At 46.3% G+C, this 25,638-nt stretch overlaps 2 protein-coding genes across 3 annotated transcripts in view; both read right to left on the reverse strand.

The window, feature by feature from the left end:
* Positions 1-11,929: 11,929 nt before the first annotated feature.
* The window catches only part of TMEM242 (transmembrane protein 242), a 29,486-nt gene continuing 15,777 nt past the window's right edge, over positions 11,930-25,638 (reverse strand). The window contains exon 4 of one of the 2 annotated variants that reach the window (XM_049653149.1): positions 11,930-12,177. In XM_049653149.1, the coding sequence (XP_049509106.1) occupies positions 12,079-12,177 (99 nt within the window). In that variant the 3' untranslated portion in view covers positions 11,930-12,078. Of the gene's footprint in view, positions 12,178-23,576; positions 24,605-25,638 lie in introns of those variants that run through there. The other variant, XM_049653151.1, reaches the window with a different exon arrangement.
* Positions 13,064-19,383, reverse strand: LOC125938067 (L-lactate dehydrogenase A-like 6A). Its single transcript, XM_049653144.1, has one exon. It carries the CDS (start codon positions 19,236-19,238, stop codon positions 18,093-18,095), a length of 1,146 nt encoding a protein of 381 aa, XP_049509101.1. The 5' UTR covers positions 19,239-19,383; the 3' UTR covers positions 13,064-18,092.

Genomic DNA, 25,638 nt, shown 5'->3' on the forward strand with positions numbered 1-25,638 from the left:
GGGGGGGGGGGCTGGGGGGAGCACTTCAAGGAGGTGGAGGCCGTGATTCTGGAAGGAGGCAATTGGGGCCCTTCTCCTTCCCCAATATACCGTTGGCAATAATTTTTTATCAAAAAAAAAAAAAAGTGTAATCACTTCTAGTTAGAAGTCTCATCAATGCTCACGGGGAAAAAAAGCAAGCAGTACAGAAGAGTGTAAAGAATGGTTTACAGATCACCCAAACTCAGCACCCACTGGTAACTGCATGTAAATAGATGCGTATTTATTTACGCAAATAGCTTGATGACACTTTTCACGTCAAGAATAATGCCACATAGCCAACCTTTCTGGAGCTGTGGCTTTTGCCAGCACTTTATAAAGCTGGCAAGAATTATATAAGAATATAAGAATATAAGAATATAAAGAATTCTGTGGATTCTTAAGAGGCCTATGCTTGCCTCACAATTTGGCCGGCAATTAGGACTTGACTCTGCAAGGGACAGGTGCTTTGCTCATGTGGCCCAGAAGATGAGGAAAGTGCCATCTCTGTCCGTGAGCCTAGGTTAGCTCAATGGGAGGCTGACCCTCGGCCGGGAGGCCGCAGAGAGAAGCAGGAGAGGCAACCAGGGCGAATGCCAAGATTATCACCAGAGGAACCAGCCTGTGACTGGTGCACACACACACACACACACACACACACACACACTTACTGCTTCTTTTGAACACTTTCTATTCCATGCTATTTTGTCATGTTCTATGCTGTGCTAGTCAATTCCATTCCATTCCATTCCATTATTCCTTTCTATTACAGCTGCCAAATACTGATAGCATTGCATGGCAAATTATCTAATCTCACAGGCTAAGATTTAAAAAAAACTAAAGCGTGTAACAAAGTCTCATCCTTCCCTTCCTCACTTTCCCCAGCCTTAGGTCAGAAGGTGCCTTTGTTCTGACCCCAGGTAGCTCAGGGGTCTCCCCTCAGTTAGAACCAGAACTCCCTTTGGACCTAATCACAGCCTTCATTTACCTCTGTGCAAGCCCTGTTCTACCGGCCAGGACATCCCTTCTTCCTTTGGTCCCTCTCTGGACGACAGAAAGAAAAGAAATGTCATTTCTTTTTAGCACGTCTGTGCTAAAGCATGATTTCCTCAAGACCGTTCTTCTCCAACCAGAAATGACCTGATGCAACATTTTCCCGCCTCCACGCCCCCCACCACTTCAGTCATCCCAGGCTAGCTGAGAGTAATCCCCAAATTTTAAGCAATATTTGCTGAGATTTAGGTGAGGTGTTGCAAACAGCCACTGCTCAAAGTAACAGTATTTACAAACTGCTTTCCCTTGAAAAATTTTCGGCGGTGAGTCCAGGATTATAGCAACCCAGGATCCTCTGCAGAAACAGAAAATTTAAAAACCTGTCGGTGCATAAAATGTTCTGTGTTGAATTTATTACAAACGCTGCATCAAGACTTCAGATAACTCCGGAAATAAGAAAGCTACAATGGGAAGATTTCAGCGGGATTTATTTTTATTTATAATTTATACCCTGTCAGCTCCTCAAAAGGATTTGAGGCAGCATCCAATGAAAGACATGCGGTTCAACAAGGTTGCTAAAACTGGGAATAGAAAATTGAAAACCTCAAGCGGGAGGAGGAGGAAGCGAAGGTGATGGAATTACTGAGCAGAAGTGTAGCGAGCTCTCTGGTAGCCACAGCAAGGAGGGAAACACAAGCTTGTGTATGTTTATCTGAGTAAAGAAAGTAAAGTCCCAAGCCGCGCGTCAGTTCTCCAAGGGGCATCAGCGCATCTCCGGTACTGTTTACTTGGTGACAGTTACAAGGGCCTCGGAGGAAAGGGCCCGCAGGGTCCTGCGCTCACAGCTGGAGGCTGGAGGGGCGGGGACAAGCAGGACACGGTGCGCAGGAGGGCCTGGGTTCTGGGTGGGGCACGGGGGTTGCGTGCGAGAGGCAACCAGACTCACCCGGGGCACCCTCCTGGGCCCATCTTCTCCCGAGAGGCCTGCCCTGCAGGTGTTCACAGCCCTGGGCCCTAGCAGGATGCCGGGGGACACCTGGACTGCAGACTGGGGGTCCACGCGTGCGTGCAGGCAAGGCCCTTGCATTGCAGGGTGCAGCCAGGCTGTGGGAACAGATGGGGCCAGCTCCCCGGCCCCGCACTGTGGGGTGGGCGCCTCCGGGGAGCCTGAGAATTCTGCCTTTGAGACCGGTGTCCAGGCTGCTGTGAGGCTGTGTATGCCAAGCAAAGAGACTAAATGTATTTCACTTACCGACTCTTTAGTTTGATTTCTGCTTTGGAGGCTACCTGTGCCGAGGCACTGAGGCATGGGGCCCGGGGGGCCGGGGGAATGCTGGCCTCTGTTGCCGCTCTGCCCCGGGGCCTGTGGCTGCACTCCTTGCAAGCTGAAATTGTCTTCCCCTCCCCGTCCCTGCGGTGGCCAGTGGAGAGGGGGCTTTGCAAGTCAGATGTGCAGTCAAGAGATGTGTGACCTTGGCAGGTTATTTCTCCTGGCTTGAGTCCCAGCCTGTGACCTTGGGGGAACAGTTCCGGTCCCTCCCAAGGCTCCAGTTTCTGGTCTCCTGGGGCGCTTGGGAGACTAAGTGACCTTATATGCATGCACGGCTTCAGGACAGTTCCCAACATACAGCAAATGCCATGCAAGTGCCACGTTCTTATTATTACTTGGATCAGTGGCTGTTCCTCCCAAGTGGGTCTCATCTGATTCCCCCTTCCTGTGGGACCCTGGAGTCCGGGGGCACACCCTGTGCTCAGCGGCCAGAGACAGGGGCGTCTGGTGACGGCAGGACCCAACCCCCCACCTTCCCTGAGCTGTGCTCTTTGCGGTTCAGACACCTCACCTGAGAGAGGATATGGGCTGCCACTCAGGTACAGCTCGGCCATGCGTTCTCTTCTTCTCTCTTTTAAAAAGAGCAACGTTAGTGCCAATGAGACCTATTAACACGCAGTTCTCCACCCACACCTTGCCCGGCCCCAACCCCAGGGCTCAGCCGTGCCTCTGGTCATTGGCGCCTCCTGCTGGCCGCTTGAGGCAGGTGCCTCACCAATGCTGGCCACAGTCCGCTGCCAGTCCGTTCTCCAGTCAAAATACCTTCTGCCTCCTGAAGGAAGGACTCTAATCATGATTGTGTCCTCACCCAACCCCCACCACCCACTTAATAATTGTGCTTTAAGAAAGTGAACAAACGAATGAATGAATGAATGAATGAAATGCCCATTTCCTAAGTCACAAGCTCAGACAACTCATAGACTTCCCATCGCTGCTTAGAGGCAAAACCCAAACTTACCCACCAGCCTAGGCCTTCGAAAAACTGCCTCACCTCCCTGCCTCACCATCCCAGCACCGCTGACCCAGCCTGGGCTCGTGCCTCCTGCAAGCCTGCCTCTCCTGCCCTTTCCAGGGCGTTCCTTCCGACAAGGTCTGTGCGGAAGGACTCTCGTCCGCACTGTCCCTTCCCCTTGGGGTTATTATCCCCATCTGGGCTAGTTGCCATTTACTGTGACCTTGTCTCTTTTCTCCGTTATGCTGTACACAATTGGGGACCGAGACGGGTCAGCCCCTTCCAAGCGCTCACTGCTCATTTCCGAACGACTCCCTGCGTGTGTCTGGGGGTCTGTGTCGTCTCTAACACGTCTGGTGTTTGTGTGCCTGGGGGAGGATCCTGCCACGCTGCCAGGGGGTGCAAATCAAAGGTGGCGGGGGGGGGGAGGTGTGTGTGTGTGCAGAGCCTGGGTGTGGAGGGTGGCAGCGGGTGAAGGCAGAATCAGGAGGGTGGAGCCACAGCTTTCGCAGGAGCTCGAGAAGGTGGTCTGTGGTAGCCAGTGAAGGGTTGGCCCAGACGCTCTTCTGTGACACTTCTTGTCCTCAGCACTATCATCAGGGACAGAGAGAGGGACACAGGTAGAGACAGAGACAGAGTGGGGCCCTGGTTCTCACCGTGGTGCCTGGACCAGCAGGTTGGCCTCCCCTGGGACTTGACCGAGATGCAAATTCTCGGGCCTCGCCTGGACCACTGGATTGGAGGCTGTGGGGTCACCTGTGTTTTCACAAGTGCTCCGAATGAGGTTTGAGAACCGTGAGTCCAGACAGGGTTAATGAAGGTGTGCAAAGCCCTCCTTTCCCCAATCCGAGTCTTTCCCTGCTCCTCCTTTAAAATAGTTTTTAATGTTTATTTATTTTCGAGAGACAGAGAGAGACAGAGTGTGAGCAGGGGAGGGGCAGAGAGAGAGGGAGACGCAGAATCCGAAGCAGGCTCCAGGCTCTGAGCTGTCAGCACAGAGCCCGACGCGGGGCTCGAACCCACAATCTGTGAGATCATGACCAGAGCCGAAGTCGGATGCTTAACAGACTGAGCCACCCGGGAGCCCCTCCCTGCTCCCCCTTTAGCTGCCCAGCGGTCCCTGATCAGGGGCATGCCAGGGAGGAGCACGGACTGTCCCCTGATGGTGCCTGGCTCACCAGCAGGTGTGGCCTCTGGAGCCCAGGCCAGAGAGGGCTCCCACCTGCTAGGTGACCCGTGAAAGGTGGGGAAGATCTGCAAGCCCAACTCTGGGAGGAGCCTGCGGGACGGGGTGAATGGGAGTGTGCTGCAGGAGGAGCCCGGGGGGGTTATTCAGAATCAGATCAAGTGCGCCCATAACACAGGCTGGGGCTCTCACGAACACAGGGCTGGCTGCTTCGTTGGGCACATACATTTAATCCTCCCCATGACATGACGATGCGGGAGTTCTTCTGGCACCCATTTTAGAGATGGACACCCTGGGCCTCCATGGGTCATTTGCCCAAAGTCACCCCAGCTGTAAGCGGAGGGGCTGGGCTTGGGGTTAAGTTTGGGAGGGTGGAGGAGGGTTGGAGGAGGCTTCAAGAGTGGGCTCAGGCAGGGGAGGACCCAGGTGAAGGGACCCAGATCTCCCGTCACGCCAACCAGCAGCTCCAGGAAACCCCTTTCGGGGAGGACAGCCTGGCCATCTGGGTGCTGTGCGATTGTGGAGAATTTTTAAATGTTCATAATGGCATTTGCCATAAAAGTCTTTTAGCTGCAGAGAAAACGCTTAGTGGCCTATCACAGTACTGAATAGACTCTTAGTAACTCACTGTGAACAAGGACAAGGTTTGGGAAGTGACTCCCCAGGGCCGGGAAGGATGCTGCTAGCTGAGGAATGGGCACCGGGCACAGCTCACGGGCCACACGGGGGATCCCAGAATGCAAGCGTCCAAAGAGGCTTGCAAAAACACTCATCGACTGGCTTTTGTTCAGAAAGAAAAGAAAGGCAAATTTGACCTGCCAATATGCTGCTCACCTGAGTCTCCTTTTGGAGAGCGAGGGCTGGGCTTGGGGTAGGATCCACCCAAGTGACTCCTGGAGACGACGTGAACAGGTTTGCACAGCGGGTGGTGTAGGGCACTTGGAGAAACAGAGAAGTCATCACAAACCCAAGGATTGTGACACCACCCCCCCCCCCCCCACCGGCCTTGACCTTCTGCCGGTTAAGGGGTTGGTAAGACTTCCGCCAGCTTGGGGTAAGCGTTCCTCTGCTTATGAATGGGACCACACGCATGTCTTGCTTTCGCACGTGTTCATGGAGGAGGTGGAAGACAGAAGGAGGTGGAGAAAGTCCGGGTGGGCCAGAAGACGGGTCGGGAGGGAGGTGTGGCCTCACCTTCAGGTGACTGCGGAATAAAACAGAAAGGGAAGTGGAGGGGGCAGGGGCAGTCCCGGGCCACCTGCATGCCCCTCATCAGGGCCAGCAATGCTCGTACCAAACCTTGTGTTTAGCAGGGGTTCACCTGAAGTTACCAAGGGGTTCCAGGAATGTTTTCTGGGGCAGACCAAACAGGTGCAGGCACTCGGCTACCCGTGTCCCGCCGCTGCACTTACCTCGGGAACTGATCACTCATCTGACGACTGGGGACACCTTTTTTGGGGGAAGGCGTCGGCCTTCTGGCCTGCCCTGTTGCTGACCGCCACTGACTACGAACGCTGACCGGAGTGGGGTGATGTAGCTCTTGGGCCAGCGAACAGCTACCACGAGAGGGTGATTTTGAAGTTTGGAGCCACAGAGAATAGTCACTGCACCCGGTCAGGATGGCTCAGGGCCTGCTGAGACCCTCAGCCTGCCGCGTATTTGAGACAGCGGGTTTTTAATTTTAGTTCTTAAAGCCCAGGCACGGAGTGTGGCATCACACACTGATACCGGAAGGGATGATGTTAACCTGCCAGCCCGAACTTTTCTAATAACTCCCACGGCCTCCCGGCAGGCACAACCCAAGAAAACCAGCTGACCCGAGGGTTTGTCATGCTGGGTAATTAATGTGTGATGGCACTCAGCTCAGAATGATTTAGTGACTAGCGAAAAAGTAAGCTGTAACGCGGAAGCTTACATCAAAGGGACAAATTGGGTAGATTAGGTAGAATTATTGGACTACTTTCTGGGGCACATTAGGTTCACAGGGGAGCGGATGGTGGGTTGGTTCCTGTCTCATTTCTTCGGTGAACAAGTCCATGCCCAGGTGACCCCGGCCACGGTGATTCTGTGTGGTCTTTCCACTCCCGGGTACTCTGAGTGAAACTTCAGCACCGGGTGTCTGGCTACGAAAGAAAACTCTCCACTCCGAGGTGAGGGAGGCCCCTTATTTCTAGATGCTGTTGCTAGAGAGTGAAGTTTCCAAAATGAAGTGAGAAGTGCCAGAGATGATTTTCCGAGATCTTTTGTTTTCAGAGGATGCTCCCCCATCCAGAGGTCTCTGGGGGCCTGACCAGGTTCTACAAAGCAAGATTGCCACCTTCTCCTCGCCAGACACAGGGTCGTCCCGAGTAATACTTGTTCGTATGGCTCTTAATCTTACCTGTTTCTTATCTGCTCAGTACGTCAGAGTTGGTGAGTACATTAGGATCTTGCTTTATTTTTTAGTTAAAAAATTGTTTAATTTTTATTTCAGAGAGACAGTGTGAGTGGGGGAGATGGGAGAGAGAGGGAGAGAGGATCTTAAGCAGGTTCCGCGCTCAGCATGGAGCCCGACGTGGGTCCTGATCCCACGACCCTGGCACCATGACTTGAGCCGAAATCAAGAGCAGGATGTTCAACTGAGTCACCCAGGCGCCCCAATTTTTAACTGTTGGACCATCTGGTCGTAAGACTGGGGGTTAGAAACCCCTGCAAGGGCCCAGGACCTGCCTCAAAAACTAATTTTTCATCATCCTGATGGGATTTTTATTTTCTTGAGTTTTGGTGGCTGAGGTCAGTGTGGTCAGCATGGATGAGAAGGCAAATGTCAGCTTCAGCAGGAGCTGGAGGTGTGGTCTTGGACGCACGGACCCTCTTCCCAGTGAGGAAGTCCCTCCCTCCCCCCTCCTCTTTTCTTCCTTCCTCCTCTCTACCCCTTTCCCTTCCCTCCCCACCTCCTTCCGATGCACATAGTCCTGAACCTGAGGAGTCCACGCAAGGAGGAGCGCCCGCTTCCGGGTCGGGGAGGCAGGTGTCAAGGTCTCATCTGACCTGTTTTTAACCTATTCCTTTACTCTCTGCTCCTTTGGTAATATTCGGAATACCGAGAAGTTAAAGCAAATGATTCCAGTGGAAAATATGGGTTCCACCCCCAACTCATTGCTAGTAGACGTATCAGAGATGTTGAACTTGGACAGTTCCCACGGGAACATCTTTGGCCGCGAGAGATATTTGGAAAGACACAGGGAAAACTGCTGTGCAAGAGGATTTGTTGGGTCAGAGCCCCATCTTGCAGGCTGAAGTGCCATCGACCTCCAACTCTGGAGAAGCCTGAATAAGGTCCAGGGGCCCTATATCCATGCATTGTCGACTGCCGGGGTGGAGCCTCCCTCCTCACTTACTGTGGTGCATAAAAAAGTCTTGCTCTTAAACAAGGAGTTGGTAGGCTTGCTGTTGTACTGTTTCCACAGATACTTTACTACAATCGTCTGTAGTAAGCATCTATGAGGAAGGTCGGGGCTGGCCCACGAGCCAGCTCAGGGCAGAGGGTTTCCTCAATCACTCTCACCCTTGGCCAACAGGTCTGATTTTAGCTTTGCATGAGACTTACTATGCTAGAGTTTTCTTAGCTTTGTAACCTCTATCCCAACTAAAGGATCTCTAAGTAGCTGTGGCCACTGTGGACTGAAGGGAGCTGGAAGGACAGGTGAAGGTGGCAGTGGTCATGGTCCACCCTGGTAACCCTCCAAGTTTTCCAGGTGAGGATGTCTACCACTGGGGCTTTGCTCAGAGTAGGAAGCAGAGGGATTCGGCCCCTAGAACAGGGACGATTGGAGAGGACAACCGGTAGCAATAAAATGAAAATAAACACATTCTCATCACCCGGGTTGGCAGAGCAAAGGGACTCCACGGAGTTTGACACAACTCAGTAAGGACTTTCTGAGCAAATCCAAGCTCTCTTTTATACTCAGTTCTGTCCACTTGTTCTTTTCAGACAGCGGGCCCACGCTTGTTGGAGACCCAAGTCCGCGGTCAGCCACCCGGACGTGTCTGGTGGATATCACCCGTCAGGCTGCAGACCTGGGCCCCCACGCTAAGCCCGAGACATCAGGCAGGGGCAGCGCGAAGACGGATTTTGCAGCGTTTTCAGACGAGCAGGTAGTAGGTGTTTCGTACATGTGCTAAGCTTCTGCAGTCTGCCTGATTGAGCTTCTTAAGAAAGTCGGTTAAGAACGGCCTTTATCCTTCTGTCACTGAGAGCACTCAGACGATCTCTAGCCTGCTTTCACTATTGTTTTGTTTTCTTTTTTGAGTTAAGGGATCATGCCTCACCAACGTAAGAAATACAAATTAGGTGCTGAATCACTTCGCTACGACTTGGGCAGAAGAGTTGAACTCTGCGCTTCTTGGTGACTGCTATTCTCATTTTCTCCCAAACCGAGTTATCTTCCGTCAGGCAAACTTTGCTAACGGTCTCACTCATTATCACAGATTAATGTCACTGCTTGCGAGAGATGCTTACTTTCCTCTTATATAAGCACAGCCTTTGATAATTAATTCTGATAACACCAATATAGAGACCTGAATACTTGACATATTATTCGATGACTCTTGGCAGAAAGGAAGACTACCTCACTCGAATGTGATAAAATACTATAAAAATCTGCATTTTACTACCTTTCGTAAGGAATTTAACTATTTGAGAAATAATTTTACATTTTACCTGGCTGATTTTAATTTATACTTAACTGTTTGCTTTTTTTTTTTTTAAGAAGATACATGAAAATAGGTGACAATATACAACATTCTCCATGAACCAAACTTAGGAGAGATTAAATTTTGCCCCAAGTGAAATAGCTAAATTCAGTGGATTTTAATTACTTTTGTCCCTATGGGCTTTTTTTTTTTTTTTAATTTCTTATATTTTCCCCTTAGGTTGCATGATTAATTTGCAAGCTGAGTCCCATACTGTCCATGAAACTAAGCAGAACATAGGACAGGCGAGGTGATTAGATGCCACCTTTTGACTGAGCACTGAGAAAGGTTTTAGCCAACATCAGCCTGTGTCACTGCTATGGAACGAGGGTCACCTGCGGTCACGCCTCAGCTCTGCGGGGGCCCGGAGGTGGCTGACTCAAGCTCTGGATCATTAGAATCCCTGTTTCGTGTACACATAGGCTGGTAGGCGTCATGTAAGGCAGTTCCCGTTTTTTTCATTCTGGGGTTGTTTGGAAATCGTATTTTCTTGACTCTGAAAATAACAGCTGCCCATGGATACATTTTTACAGGGCAGCAATAACTTAGCAGAATACATTTTTTTCTCTTGAATGAATCCCAAGGCCTTGGAAGTCGCCCCTCCCTGCCCACTACATTTTCTCTACATTGCTTTCTCTAATAGCTCTTTCGGTGCTGAGATTCTAAACGTAAAGCTTACACTCAACCAGCGTAAGCAACGTTCTTATGGAAAGCCGCCTTAATGTTGGCTTACACGTGAAATGGAAATGGCTTGTGTTATCCATCCTTTAAAAAATTTCTAGTGCTCAGCCTCCATGAAATGGATTGCTTATGGGGAGATAATGTCTGTTCTATTCCTTTTTAAGTCTGTGAAAAATGTCATCCTGGTTAATAGGGTGATTAAAACTCTTTATGCTCCAGGAGATAAATGTGATTATGTTTGTCATACTCTACCCAAGATAAAGACAGCAAAGAAGGCAAACTTGAAATTCCATAACATTTCCTCTCTTCCATATCCAGGAACATTCAGAACTCAATACACAGATGGTACTTCACATAAAGAATAACATTATCTGTTAAACATTTTTCCTTTCCATTAACCAATTTAACAATATGCCTCTGGTATAAAAGGAATAGACAAATGACTAAATCTTCTGAAATCTGAGTTCTGACTGTAGAAAAATACCACGTCAGTCATATTGCTTGTTTTCCTTTTAACTTTCATCTTTGTTACTTCACTTCTGTTTTTAAAATGCAACTGGGAGTCTGTCCCCATCAACCTTCCCTCTGTGGGTGATTCACGATCGTTCTTATGGGAGCCCCCTTGCCATCCCTCAAGGACAACAGACGTATATGAAAAGGGTAAACAGAAGTCTGTATCCAAACTTTCATGCCTTGAGGCCTCCCACAAGCCAGACCCTGTGGGAATGGGGCCCACCAAGCTCCTAGACACAGGCCATAATATCGACACAACCTGTTCCTCCATTTCGTTCAAAGACTAGAAATCTTTTCTTAGTTAAAAACGAAAGCCGAGTGAAAAGTTTTTGCCTCTCCATATACCCTGATAATTTCTGCAATCCCTTCCTTGTAGTCTTGAGATTTTTAACAGGTTACATATGAATCCAGATGCTGCTTACACCTGTTTAATTAATTAACAATATGGCAATTTTAACAGGGTAAGCTGGCCCAGAGAAAAATGTTACATTATGCACTTGACATTTCACTTAAAAATTTTCCTTAGAACTAAAAGGTTTCATTACAACAGAAAAAAAAATTAAATGTACTTTATTAAACCTGATTGCTAATTAGAGCCTAAGTAATTATAAAGAAATTGCATAACTGGTACCCAACCATATTTTTCTGGGTATACTGACATATGAAAGTACTTTTCTTTAAAGAATGTTAATTTCAAATAAAAATAATTGCGTGCAGACATTTTTCTGTTTTCTCGAAGAGATCATGGAGGACAGGAAAGGGCTGGGTGTGCGTAGAAGAATTTACCAGTAGTTTCATCAGGGAGGCAGTACTGACTACTTAAAATTGAGACTCAATACTCAGGTAACTTTCTGGTTCAAAATAATTCGTTAAGGTAGGTGATAATTGGACTCTTTTTACATTGACAATTGAGGTAAAACAACAAACAGTCAATGTTGAGGGACACAGAACCAACTTCTCAAAAAAGTACATTTTATATCCATGGTATCGTATTATTTTAGCATGACTACTCTTTCAAGTTCTCATAATCTGTTACTGGCTTCTTATCTATGTATAAGAATTTCCAGAGCCTTGAGACGAGCTCATCAGCGACTAATTAGCACATGCAAAGCCAGGACAGCAAACTCAGGACAACAGAGCCACACCTGCTACCTGACAAACAGGGTTTACCTGTTAACCTGTTGCTCTGGAGTCGGCCTAATAGGAGTGAGCTTTCCAAGCCCTGACAATCACATACAGACAAGAAACGCTGTTGAAACTCATTTAATTAGACACATTGAGGTACTAGTGTGGTTAGGAGTCTGTCTATAAAGATTTTCTATCACATGTTATTATACATTTTTTCAGGTACAAAACTTGGCTTCAGCTGTTATAAACAGACGTACTTCCCCTGGGATCTTCTCCACAGAGAGGTTACCCATATGATTATTTTTAAATAGTCTTCCCAATTTTGGGAAAACCTTAGGCACACGCACGCCCGTGTGAATTTTAAAGTAAAGCGCACAGACTGGCGGCCTCCTCTGTGGACACTGAGCGCCTTCTATCCCATGAATTCAGTCAACAATGCACATGTTCCTGATGATAAATCAATCGAGGCCCTTTGCTTCTGTGGCATCTCTGAAGCCACCCTTTCCAAAACAATCGTTTTAGACTTCCCTCACCATGCTTATCTCATTTGGATTTCAATGCTTCCTCCCACTCAAGAGTCGATTCGGAGTTCTTGGGAATTGTTGGAAATATTGATTGCATTTTACTTCGAAAGTCTTTCATCTAAAAGGAGGAAAAAAAAAATCAGTTATCAAAAGAGCCAAAGCAATGAGAGACAGACTCTGTTGCTGCTGGGATGATACTTCATTGCTTGTGGGTACCATAAAAAGTAAAGACTCTGCTCCAGCTACCTTGAGAGGAAATGAGATACACCTCCGTTCTTCTCCCAAGTGGTAATCTATTGAGCCTTAAATAACATAAAACACCACTCTGAATCTGGAAGGCAACGTAATCTAGACTGTCAACCCTCCATGATATCTATTTCCTACCAGAAGAATGCTATGTTTTGTCGGCTTTTTCATATATAAAGATGCAGCTGAGAATGGAAGTTCTGTTTGTCTTAAACACACCGAGGCCATTCGTAGAAGCATTTTGGAGCTAGAGGGAAGAAGAGAAGAAACTTAGTAAGGGTTAATAAAGAATGCATCAGTGGATGGCAGATAAATTAGAATGTTCTCATATGCCAAACAGCGTTGAAAGCTCTGTGTAGAGGGTTGAAAGCTCTGTTGTGACCCTTGGAACCTGCGGGTCACAACAGGGGCTGGAAGATCTTTAATAGGAGCGTCAGCCTGGGGCACCTGGCTCCCCCTGCGGAGCACACCGTCCTAAGGGAGGACGGATCATCTTTGCATTAGATAGTGCTGGCTACGCACTTTTGATTCACGGTTTTAACCTGTGTGGTCCTGTCGTGAAGATACTTCAGCACTACTGTGCAGCATTACAGTTTCTCCTCGGCCGTATCCTGACTGTATTTCTCAAGGATACAGATCTCTTCAATCAGATGTGCGAAGCACCTCAGACTCATTGACAACACCAAGACATTTCTTGGAGTGGTTATGTTGGGAGTTGGCTAATATATTTTTCTTATATCGCTGCTTATTTATTTCACTTTATTTTGAAGCTGATTCCTTACTTTGTTTCTAAACTCAGCAAGTGCATCTTGCTCAGGACTTGTAAGTTCCTAGACATTCACTCCAGTCACCGCAGCACAGCGTCTGCCGCCAGACAGATCTCTCTCTACTGGGGAAAACTCCTGTCTCTGAGCCGTAGTTTCCACATGTGTAGAAGGGAGATAACTGCCTACTTATAGGGTTGTGAGGATTAAGTGAGATAATACATGTAAAGCAGAGCACCTAACACATGGCAGTACTCAATATATATTGGCCATTGTCATTACGACATCACCAAAGTATGTGCTGGATTCCAAGAACAAAGTTCATACGGACATAAATAATATGGTAAGTTGGCTAAAAGCATTACTTTATAGTTCTGTATCATTTTGGTTCAACTATTTTGACATTGGGGGATACATATGGTTCTCCGTTATATGTAGTCTATAGGAGGTCCATGCCAACCATCTTTTAACGTTTGGGTCCCAGACACCAGTCCTCATTACACACACATCCCTGGCATGGGTATCTCTCCCTAGCCCCATCTTCCATGCAACTCAAAGACTAATTCGTACTCTGACGAATCCTTCATAACACGTTGTCACCTAGACACAGTACTGGGGAGGGATTGGAAATGTAGCTCCAAATAGCAGTTCTCAAATAGTGTCATCATTTTGGTTGCCATAATCACAGGGAACTTCTATCTGCACTGGAGGAGGGGGGCAGATTCTAAGTATCTAGAATGGCCACAAAAATAATTGTTGCTTTGTCCAAAATACCAATATATAGCCCCACTGAGGCATCTTTTGCATAGACTTTCTCAGTTCCAAGATGTCTCTGGCCAGGGTCTGCTTGTGCTGCCTCTTCTTTCCCTTCACCTTTATGGCTGAACATCCGTTACAACTAAATCCAATGACAAGAGTTTTCAAATGGAGTGTCAGAGAGCGAGGACATGAAGAGGATCATATGCCATCCTGCCTTCTCAGTGATGTGGGACATGGTCAGTTGCTGAGAAGAAGGTAGGAAACGCAGATGTGGTCTGGGTAGGAGTAAAGGGTGGCTGCTCTATTCAGCAAGGAGGGGGTCATGTTGCCATTTTGTCTTCTTGGACTGATTTTTTTCTTTTCTTTCCTTATTTCCCAAGTATTGTATCATTCACCTGTCCCCAGAGTCATAAATGAGTTACTGACCCACTAGAAGAAATCGTATCTGAAAAAGAGCCAAAGAAGGATAGACAGACTTTGAAGAGGGGTAAAAGAAAGGAGGCAGATGGGATAAAGAACATCATTCGGGCCTCTTTAATTTTACAGCTGTAGAAGAGGAAACCCAGAGTCTACACTGAAGTTATAAAGAGGGCCTCATGTTACTCTAAACAATGGGGTTCCACAAATTTTTAAGCTTTTACTATTTATGTATATGGATAGGACACGAAAACCTTCAGGTTTTTTCCCCCCCCGTATTAATTTCTGATATGCAGTTCAGAGGTGTTGGTGTTATCAGTGATACGCTATCACAGGTCAACAGAACATTCTCCTGCTTAAAACTGTGCTTGAAAAAAGATTTAGGGGTTGAGTAAATTCAAGCAAATTTGATTATAAACCAATGAACTGAATTCCACAATAACGATGACAGCTATTGGCACAAACCATCCCCTACCCTGTACCCCACAAGTTCAGTGAGGACGGGACAATGTTGGGAACTAGAGATCCAGTAACTCTGTTCTACTCTGAAGCATTTTCCAAGCTCTGAGCTCTTACCTGCTGTCTTCCTTTTCCCTCTTTCCTCTGACTGGGGAGAATTTTTCCCTGGCTATGGGTCCCAGGGCTACGCTTCTAATCAGGGCCACTGTGTACTACACAACTCCAGGCACTGCTCTCCACAAAGACTAAGACAGGAATGGCACCCCCCAAGGCAATGAGCCCACTGCGCAAGAACCTCATCCCTAAGTCCCACTGATTGTGTCCAACAGGGATGGGTTGTAATACCGTCAGAAAGTATTACTTTCTAAGGCAGCAAGCCTTGAATACAGTGTCGTGACAATTGGGAAATGTATTACAAGTAATTTGTTACTAACATGGACATTCTGAAGACTGGGTATGATTGACTTTTTAGATGTTAGAATGGCTTCAAGATTATGTCTCTTATAATGTTATTCTCACTCACACTGCAATAGTTGTTTGAAGGGCCATATAGCCAGTAAGCCAGGAGAGAAACATGGGATACGGCTGTACATTTACCATGCATGTTTTGGCAGGGAAAAAAACAACATGAAGATTTTTGGTCTAATGCATGGTGTGCTGAAAAACTCCTTAAAAGCCCAAGAGATGTACCCAATTAGAGAAAACCCTTACCCTTAAGAATAGTATCTATTCTTAAAAAAATAAGCAGTTGTTGGAATTAAAAGCTCCAAGTTGTATAATATCTTTGCCACTGACTAGCTCATTTGGCTTCAGCTGCCTCTTGCAGGACTCCGGTGCTGGAGGTAGAACGATGAAAGCGTTATAGGACCAACAGTCATTTTGAAGAAGCTGGAAATTCAGCTTCTTCATAACACAGAATAAGACAATAACTGTTACTTGAACAGGAATAATAATGGCTGCCGTATGAGATTACCTATGTGTCAGGCACTCTACCAAGCATCAGGCTATTATTTAGTCTTTACAATTCTTTGTGGCAGAAATGAGCACCGCCACTTTACATATGAGAAACCAGAAGTCAGAGAGGTTAACCCATCCATGGTGACATGCTTTCTAAGTACAACTGACTGAATGATGTGCAGGGCTCTTTCACCATAGCCACTCTGATTCTGTGACCTGGAACGACTTGGTACCTCTATAACCTCTAATCACATACCAGCTTTAACTAAAAATGACTCTAAAAGCACATGTACCTCTTACAATGGCTACCATTTTATTTAGAATGGTATGGCAGATTATTATTAATGTTCACTGATAGCCAGTAGTCATGTACTTCCAGATACGGGAGGGCTATACTTCTCCACCCGCTTTAAGTTAGGTACCCACATGACTAGTTCTGACAAAAGAAATGTGCATCACTTCCAGGTTGAAGCATTTAACTGCAGGTGTTTCCAGGCCATTCTTACCTTCCCATAGAAATCATGGAAACCTGGGTTACTATGGCGGTGCCTTAAGATCAAAGCAATCTGAGGTACAAAGCCACCTGTGGAGGACGGCTCCCCTAGAGATTCAAGTAAACCCACAGTGGATTTAATGAGAGAAATAAACCTTGAGCCACACATTTGGAGACTGTTTTTCACTGTAGTAAACCCAGCCTACTCTGACTTGACATAGTAAAGAGAATTACAAAATAGACCTAAGGCGTGCTCTGATCCCCTTCAGAATTACATTAATCTTGGCTGAAACATGGCTGAATAAAAACTCAAGGGCTGGACAAAGGGGAAGAACTCTGTGCAGTTAAGCTTAAAAAGCTCTTAGAATCGTCTGGAACCAAACCAACATTCTTCCCACTTTCAGAGCTCAGCACATCAATTAGTCCCATTACATGACACTGCTTCCTGGGTAGTCAGAACATTTCTAGATGTTTCCAATAAAATAGTATGGGAGCTCTGATCAGTATGGTAAAGGGTCATTTTTGGGGGTGGATTGCTGTCCTGTCTACCTGGTAAAATTCAACTAAGCAGGACCGGTTTTATTTAGAGAGGAGATGCTGGTACCTTTCCATTTTAATTAGCTTGGCTTATGTCCATATGGATCCTGAAATATGTTTGAACGTACCATATTATTTATTTAATACTCAATTGCATCAAGAAGGCTAACACGAATTTGAAAATCGTTCTCATTTTCTACGTTATTAGTACATCATTTAGGTAGAGGTCAGACAAGCGTCTTCACTTTCTCCTAAACCCTCACTGTATCAGATGCAGAAAGTCTAGAATCTATAGTAAAGTCAATTGATTTAGGAATAAAAAGTGAATGTGTAACTTTCTGAGAAATACAATCCCTGAAGCACTCATTAAAATAGCCAATTTTTATGACAGTGATTAACAACAGGGCACAATACAAAAGCAAAAGCTTTGTTAATGTGAAGTAAACCGAGCAAGAGGGATGCCCTCAGAGCATCTCAGGGCCACTCTGCTGATGAGACCTGGCCTAACAAGAACAACTCGTAACACGCTTCCCGGTTTAATGTGCAAACAGGTCAGGTTCTCAGAGGCAGTTCTAAAATAATTTCAGAGGCTTTATTTTTAGCGGCGACAAAATTTAGGAATGTCTGACAAATAAATGACAGTAACACTTGCCACCTCTGTCAGGTCTCTTTCTAAAAGCTCTTTTCTATCTTTTTACACTTCATACTTTATATTGCATTAAACGCTTTCATAACTGCTACCACCCAGATCACTACTATTTTCCTATTTTAACCTAACGTTTCTGCTTCACTGCCGTCCATACACGAGCATGTGTGTACATGTGCACCCCCTTCTCCCAACACACAGGCCCTACTCGCAGCTCTCATTTTATAATGCCTTTTTTTAAGGCCCACCTGAAAGGTTGTCACAGGGGCATGAAGGCAGCTGATGGCTCCTTTACAGTACTTCTGTCTGTATGTATATTTATTTTTACATTGTAGAGAAAGTCACAACTTCTTAAAAACAGTATATAAATGAACACAGTAGGTGTAAGCCAGCCAGAATGAAAAAATTAACATGTACTTAATGAAAATTATCATTTCTGTAACACAATAAACACCTATATCCTTTATCCTTTTGGACCAAATAGCAACTCTCTCTCTAAATATATATGGCAAGTACTGGCACATCAGTGTACAAAAACACCTTTGATGCAGTCACTTAGGAATTGTGTAGGGAAAAAAAAATCATCCTGACATCTGTATGCTAAATAAAAAAGCTGGGGAATAAACAGATGAGTCACTGTACTTCCTTTCCTATTTCTAACTTCTAGCAATTTCAAGTTTATTAAAAAATTTGACATATACAACCCCACACCTACTATCTCTTCAGTAACTTCTGAAAGATAGTTTCAAACAACTTTAAAGCTCAAGCTCCTTCTGAATTTCCCACAGTGTTTCCGCACTCTTCTTCAGACGGGCCTGTTCTTCAGGGGTCAGCGTCACCTTTACAAGGTCTGCAATACCACTCTCTCCCAAGACACATGGGACACTGAGGAATACTTCTTTGTTTATCCCATACAGACCCTTAATTATGGTGGAAACTGGATGCACTCTTCTAAGATTCCTCAAAATGCTTTCCGTTAAATCAGCTACAGATAAGCCAATGGCCCAATTAGTATAACCTTTCATTTTAATAATCTCATAGGCACTGGCAATTACATCTTTGTGGACATTTTTCCACTTCTCGGGATCTTTATCAGTTCCTATATCTGAATTCAAATCCTTCAGAGGGACACCAGCGATGTTCACTCCACTCCACACAGGGACACTGGAATCTCCATGCTCTCCAAGGACCCACCCATGACAGCTTTCAGAGTGAATACCAAGCTTTTGCCCAATCAAGAAACGGAAACGGGCAGTGTCCAGGTTACAGCCACTTCCAATAACACGGTTTTGGGGAAATCCACTCAATTTCCAGGCCACGTAAGTTAATATATCTACTGGATTGGAAACAACAATCAGTTTGCAGCGAGGGCTATACTGGATAATATTGGAAATCATTAACTTAAAGATGGCCACGTTGCGCTGGACTAAATTAAGCCGTGTTTCTCCTTTTTCCTGGCGTGCACCTGCTGTGATGATCACAAGGCTGGAGTTTGCAGTGACAGGGTAATCTTTGCTGGAGGCAATAGTCGGCATTTTCACGAACGGACTGCCATGTTGCAGATCCATGGTCTCACCCTTCAGTTTGTCTTCATCAACATCCACAAGGGCAAGTTCATCGGTCAAACCCTTTAACAGGAGGCTGATAGCACAGGCCATGCCAACCGATCCGGTTCCTATAATGGAGACTTTGTTGTGATGAACGGCCTCCTCGGAGGTGAAATTCTTGATAAGCTCACACTTGATGGTCGCCATCCTGGACACGAGGGTGACGGGCCAGGCGACCGGAAGGGGGATGCCTGCCGGCTGGCGGGGACACAGCGCCCCCCTCGGGCACAGGAAATTCACTCTCGCAGCCTCCACTCTCCGGCTGGCCCGCAGGACTCCCACAGACCAGTTCATGGCTACTCACTCACGAGGTGGAGGGAGAGAAAGGAAGAAAACTGCAGACAAGCTCTGTGACCTGAGGGCACAGAGCAGGTGACCGTTAGACACCTCCTGCACCTGCTACTGCGGCGGCTCGAGGCCTTGGCGGTTGGAAGGCACCGCTCCCCCACCCCCCACCCCCTGGTCCACTACTGCGACTGCGCGCGGTAGTGGCAGTTGGATGGCACTGCATCCCCTCCAACTACTTCGGCTGTGCGTGGCCGCGGCGTCAGAGGGCCCCCCGCAGCCCACTACCGCAGCTGTGCTAGTGGGCAGGCTCGCGTGGCATCTCAAGGGCCTCCAGAGTGGTACTTTGCATGTCTGCTCAGGCTGGGGTGGTAAAAGGGGTTCTCTGGCAAATTAATTCTGTAGATTGTTTTACACACATGAATTCTCTTCCATTTCTAACTTGTATAATGGGCCAACCCAGATCCCCGGGATTACGGATTTTCTATTTTTGCTACAGATGCCAAGTAGAAATAATTCCAGTAGGTACAGATAAAAATAGGGTTAGATTTTCTGAACTGTATCCCTGCCGGAAAGAATACGGTACGTGTGCTCTGTCTCCAAACGGCCGCCTTCACCATTTTTCTGCGTCTATAGGAGAAGCGGGGCTCCTGTTTTAAGTTGTATCCAATTGGAGAATTTTCTATTTGGAGAGGTTCCACTGCCTTCATACCAGTCACGACCATGATCCACAACTTGGGGGGGGAAGTCACAGCGCTGGCAAAAAGGGGAAGGGGCCGACTGTGAGCTAGTCCAACAGCAGAAACTCAAAGGGAGATGCCGTTACCACTTTCTCATGCCAAAGGAAACCGTGTGATTCACAGTCCTGATTAAAAATTTCTCAGGTAGAAAGGTGGGGATGTAGCCTTCTATTCAAATGAAGATCTATGTTAAAGGTCTTTAAACTGGCAAATTTTGACCAATGCACAGATCAGATTATTGATTAAAGCAGTAAAATAAATATCAGTATATCTTGCTTTCCACTGCATTTCTCTGGCCAGTCTTCTGAACTTCCTTTGAAGTTTCTAAGGAGATAGCAACTTTACATCTGATGAAGTATAAATATATACCCTAATAAACCCAGTAAGCTACGAAAGTCAAATAAAAATAATGGCACTTTCTCCCCACTTATAAAACAACTCTGACCATGTAATAATTCCTCAAACTTCTCTCCTTTTAAGAGCAATATGCTCTTGGGGCGCTCAGTCGGTTAAGTGTTCGACTTCGGCTCAGGTCAGAGCCTGGAGCCTGTTTCCGATTCTGTGTCTCCCTCTCTCTTGGCCCCTCCCCCACCCATGCTCTGTCTCTCTCTGTCTCTCAAAAATAAATAAATGTTAAAAAAAAAAAAAAAAAAGCAATATGCTCTTCTCTAATAGGGCTCTTGGCACACACAGCCCCCTCCCAGTCAGAAAAAAAGAGATTTCGGTTTCAGAACACCAAATCTCCACAAAATGAATATTCTATATTCAGGACTTAGAAATCTATATTCTTTTGTCACCGCAGTGCAGTCCAGGAAGAGAGGAACAATGAGCAAAGCAGTTGGTGAGGGGTGGGAAAGTGTGGCAATTAGTGGGGTTCCTGCAACCCTGTTTCGGTGGGACTCAGCACTCTAGCAGGGACCAGACATACTGTTTAGATGGCACAGGGTCACAAGCTCCGTGATACACAAAGCGGTGACAGCATCACAAACATGAGTTCTCTCCACACTGGTAGTCAGTTTTATGGTAGCCATTTGCCAAATTGACAACTGCAATTTTAAAAACAATCATCTTTATTTAATGGTGGCTAACATCACAGAGGGATCCTTTTAAAAGACCAACTTTTGACAGCTGTAGTTTCTTCTATCCCAGGCAGAATGGAAATATGTAAACCTGCTGCCTGGTCCCACCTTCTTCCTAGAATGATTCCTTTGACCAGTCAAGTCATTTTCCAAGATAAGTGTTCTTGAGGATGAGATTCAAGCACATAACAACTCTTAGCTAGATGACTTCTTTCTATAGTAATTTTCTTTCTAGAGTTTGAACCTCTTCAGAAAGAAAATCTCTGACAGCTGCCTCTTCAGCTTTTCCCCTTAGCCACAACTAAATCAATTTTGAGAAAATAACACTCTCCAAAGTAAAAATACCTCAAACAAAGCAGCTTTTTATTTACGGTAAGTCTTGAGCTAAGAAGGGAAGAACCGAGAAAGACAAAGACATGTACATGACCTCCACAGCCGATTTAGGTCTACTCAAAGATGTGCGAAGTCAGATACAGCCAGACAACTCCCTAATGACCTGTCTGAGGTGGTTCCTTATTCCTTTCGAATGGAAAACCTAACTCAAATGATCTATTCAAAAGGCAGTATAATATTATTGCTGATGGGAGGAGGATGCTTGATTACATCACCTAGGAAGGAGGAAGCAGGAAATAAAAGATGACCAACAAGTCTCTGGACCACAAATTGTTCCAACTAAGCCATTCTATTCCACCTGTCTGGACTCTCATCCCCAGCTCTCTGGCCCTTTTTCTATCTAGCAGTCTGGTCCAAATATTCCATCCTCTCAGTCTTGTACAAGCCACCCCCCCCCCCCCAAGCAGAACTGACTTTTATTTTTTATTTTTATTTTTTTTAGAACTGACTTTTAAAAATCCTACGCCACCAGTGTCTTTTGTACCTTCCTCCATCATAGGATTTCTCACACACAATTAAGTGTAATTACATATGAATTTGTCACTCCAAAGGGATCACCTTTTATTTATAGCATATCACTATCCTCAAGAACACAGCTTGGTAAGCGAATTGAGTAAATATTCATGGTAGAAAAAAGAAGGAGTATAGGAGTGCCTGGCTGGCTCAGTCAATAGAGCATACGACTCTTGATCTAAGGTTGTGAGTTCAAACCTACGCTGGACATAGAGATTACTTTAAACAAATAAAAATCTTGAAAAGAAAAAAAAGAATGAATATAGAACCAAGTGAAGTAAGGCTAAAGGTGAGAGAAACAGAAAGGCATGGCTGGAGAATCCACCTAGTACCAGAGTTCTAAATGAAGGGGTAGGTAAAATGTATAGATGCCTGTTTGGGGTTTCTTAGCAAGGCTGATGTATAAATTTTAGACAAAGCTATGGATAGGCTAAAAGATTTCTTAACTGTTTCCAAAGCCAAAGCCAATACCTCCCTTTACCAAGTTAGAACACACACACAAAAAAAAAATAAAAAATAAATAGTAATAATAAAAGAAATTCTACAGTGCTAGAAACACAGTAAAATAAATATGCAATGGCAGAAAGAATATTTTCATTCTTTAAACAAATATTTTGTTCTTTGGAAAGCTTTTAAAAAGTAACCACTGCATAAAACCCTTGATTTGAAAAAAAAGAAAAAAGAAAAAAAGAAGTCGCAATGAAAGAAGTGTTAATTAATATTACAAGCTATAAACTCACCAGCAAGCAAGTAGAGCATTATATAAACACAATTATTTTAAAAGTCTTCTTTGTGATTTAAAAATCATAAAATGCAAATTGTAGTTTTAAAACAAATTAGTGGGCTATGATTCTATTGCTCATGTACTAAAATCTATACAACTCTGTAATCCTTGTGTGGGGGTGTTTAGAAATACCAGCACCTTATGTAGTTTCCTTTGTCAGCAATACGGGGAATGTTGGGGAGGGACAAAAGCAGGGCCACAAAGCTTTGTTCCTGATAGAACAAAGGTAGACTGTCACTGCAAAACAACATTGGGATCAACTTCCATTTATGGTATTCAAATATCATAACAGGAATTGGCAAATTCATCTAATAAAGAACCCAAATCTCACTTCTGTTCTTTAAAGACATCATCTAGGGTATCTGGGTGCTTCAGTTGGTTGAGAGGCCAACTTTTGATTTCAGCTCAGGTCATGATTCCAGGGTTGTGGGATCAAGCCTCGTGCTGGGCTCTACACTGAGGGAGGAGCCTGCTTGAGATATTCTCTCTCTTTCTGTCCCCTCCCCTGCTCATGCACCCTCATACGTACGTACGTACGTACATACATACATAAAAATAGGGGTGCCTGGGTGGCTCAGTTGGTTAAGCATGTGACTTTGGCTCAGGTCATGATCTCATGGTTCATGGGTTTGACCCTTGGCTCAGGCTCTGTGTTGACGGCACGGAGCCTGCTTGGGATTCTCTTCCCCCCCCACCCCCCCACCCCCCCGCCCTTCCCCTGCTCCTGTTCTCTCTTTCTCAAAAATAAAACATTAAAAAAATAAAAATAAAGATAAAGATATCATCTACACACAATCTTTGATGCACTTAAAAGAGCTACATGTATTAATAATTCAAAAGGAAAAAAGGAAATATTTTAATGTAGGACAAAACATGAAAACAAGGCAATTAAAATTCACTGGTATGTGTTTAAACATCCCAAATTGTAGCTAAAAACTGACAAAATTTAATTTTATGGCTATAGGCTCTAACTGAATAGGTGTGGTTTTATTAATTCACTCCAAGTATTCTCTGTGATTGGATTCATATAAATAATACCACAGTCCTGGATAACAGTTCTATTATCAAAAAACAAACAAACAAAAAAAAACCGATATGAAGAATGTTTGTATATGGAAGTTATCTTCAATTTAGGTACAAACTTAAATTTACCTAATGGTAGAAGTTACCTTTATAATTTCAAAACTGCCCAAATGGATGAACTCCCTGTTGTGAAGTTTAAAGATTAGTTTGCCTCAAGACTCCAATCAGGCAAAGACCAGAGCCAGCATCGGGAACAGTAGGAAGAGCGAGGGGTGTTCAGCGGGGAGATCAGCAAGGACAGGGCTCAGAGGCCAGGAAGAACAAGGTCTCTCGGCCTGGCTCGAGCTCTGGGCGTAACAGAGAAGGGGCCACTCTCAACCGCAGCACTAGTCACATGGGCACCAGATCGCTCTGTGGGGCCTGCCGGTGCAGCGCTGGGTGGGGAACCGCATCCCTGGCCTCCAACCACTAGCTGCCAGTAGCTCCCCCAGTTAGGACAACCAAAAATGTCTCCAGATACTGTCAAATATCTTTCCTCGGCAGGGAGGGGAAGACAAAACTGCCCCCATTAAGAACCAACGGGTTAAAGAAGTAGGGGCCAGATCACGGAGGGGCCAAACCATCTCAGGGAACGTGGATTTTATTCTCAAGGGAACAGCGAGCCACTGACATGGCAGAAACTGTGTGCCAGAGGGGGCACCCTCTGTGCCAGGCACTGTTACAGGTGCTGAGAATACAACAGTGAACAAATCAAATGAGGTCTCTATTCTCAAAATTGACATTCTTTTTGTGAGGACAGATGAAACAAGAAAATGGTCAATAGAACTTCCTTTTGCAATCGTGCTGTGAAGAGAAGAAAACAGGATGCTGTCAGAGGCGAACTGAGAGGCTACTGTATTTCGGACCAGATGGTCTGGGGAAGCTTCTCTGAGGAGGTGAAATAAATTTGGGCTGAAACTCTAAATGTCACGCCAGAGCGGCGGAGCGCAGACCTGGGGAGGGAGGGTCCTGGCGCGGCTGGAGGAAGGGGCCCAAGGGGAGAGGCTGGTGTCGTGCAGCGCGTGGGGGCGGTGACCGCGTGGGGGGGGTGACCGTGGAGGTTCCGGAGGAGCCGGGAGCAGGGGGCAGGGCGCGACCGCCGACCTCTTCAGTGGGAGCCGCTGCAGGGATTTTCAGAGGAGTGACGCGATCCGACTTAGGCCAGCCGAGTATCCCCAGCTGCCAGCCGCTGCGCGGAGGAGACGGGGGGGGGGCCGGGTGGGGGGGGGGGGGGGGTTGGGAAGGATTGGGAAGGAGAGGCCGGGAAACTTCCAGGGCGCTGGGCAAAAGGCCAGTGGAGGTGGGGCCACGAGAGGAGCCAGGCTGTGTCTCGCAGCACCGCTAACAAGCAGAACTGGCCCACGGATGAGACGAAGGGGATAAAGGGAAATGAGAGAACCCACGATGAGTCTCTGCCAGGGTTTGGTTGGAACAGCCGGGGGTGGGGGGTGGGGGTGGGGGTGGAGAGGGACTGGCCGAAGTGGGAAAGACAGACGGAGGGGGCGTCGGAGGCGCGGGAACCCCGAGTGGTTGAGCCACGGTCGCGGACGTGCCTCTCGGACCCACGACCGACGATGCACAACATGCAGCTGTGAGGCAAATCTGGCAACAGATTGTATGGTTGTTTGAAAATGCCGAGGACGAGGTGAGCGGAGCGAGGGACCGAGGACGGAAAGAGAACAGATGGGTCCAAGTGGGAAGCCACTGGATGTTCCCACGTTTGCGGGTCTGCCACGGAGGAGCCAGAACAGGAGACGTGCAAAGATATCTGGCCAGGGAGGTCAAAGGGGTCTCGGAAGCAAAGAGTGTTTTGCGGAGGACAGAATGCTCAGTTGTGT

The sequence above is a fragment of the Panthera uncia genome, assembly GCF_023721935.1.
Source record: "Panthera uncia isolate 11264 chromosome B2 unlocalized genomic scaffold, Puncia_PCG_1.0 HiC_scaffold_24, whole genome shotgun sequence".
Taxonomy (NCBI): domain Eukaryota; kingdom Metazoa; phylum Chordata; class Mammalia; order Carnivora; family Felidae; genus Panthera; species Panthera uncia.

Excerpts from the sequence above, each read along its gene's own strand:
- LOC125938067 (XM_049653144.1), bottom strand. The coding sequence starts at position 19,238 with ATGAACTGGTCTGTGGGAGTCCTGCGGGCCAGCCGGAGAGTGGAGGCT.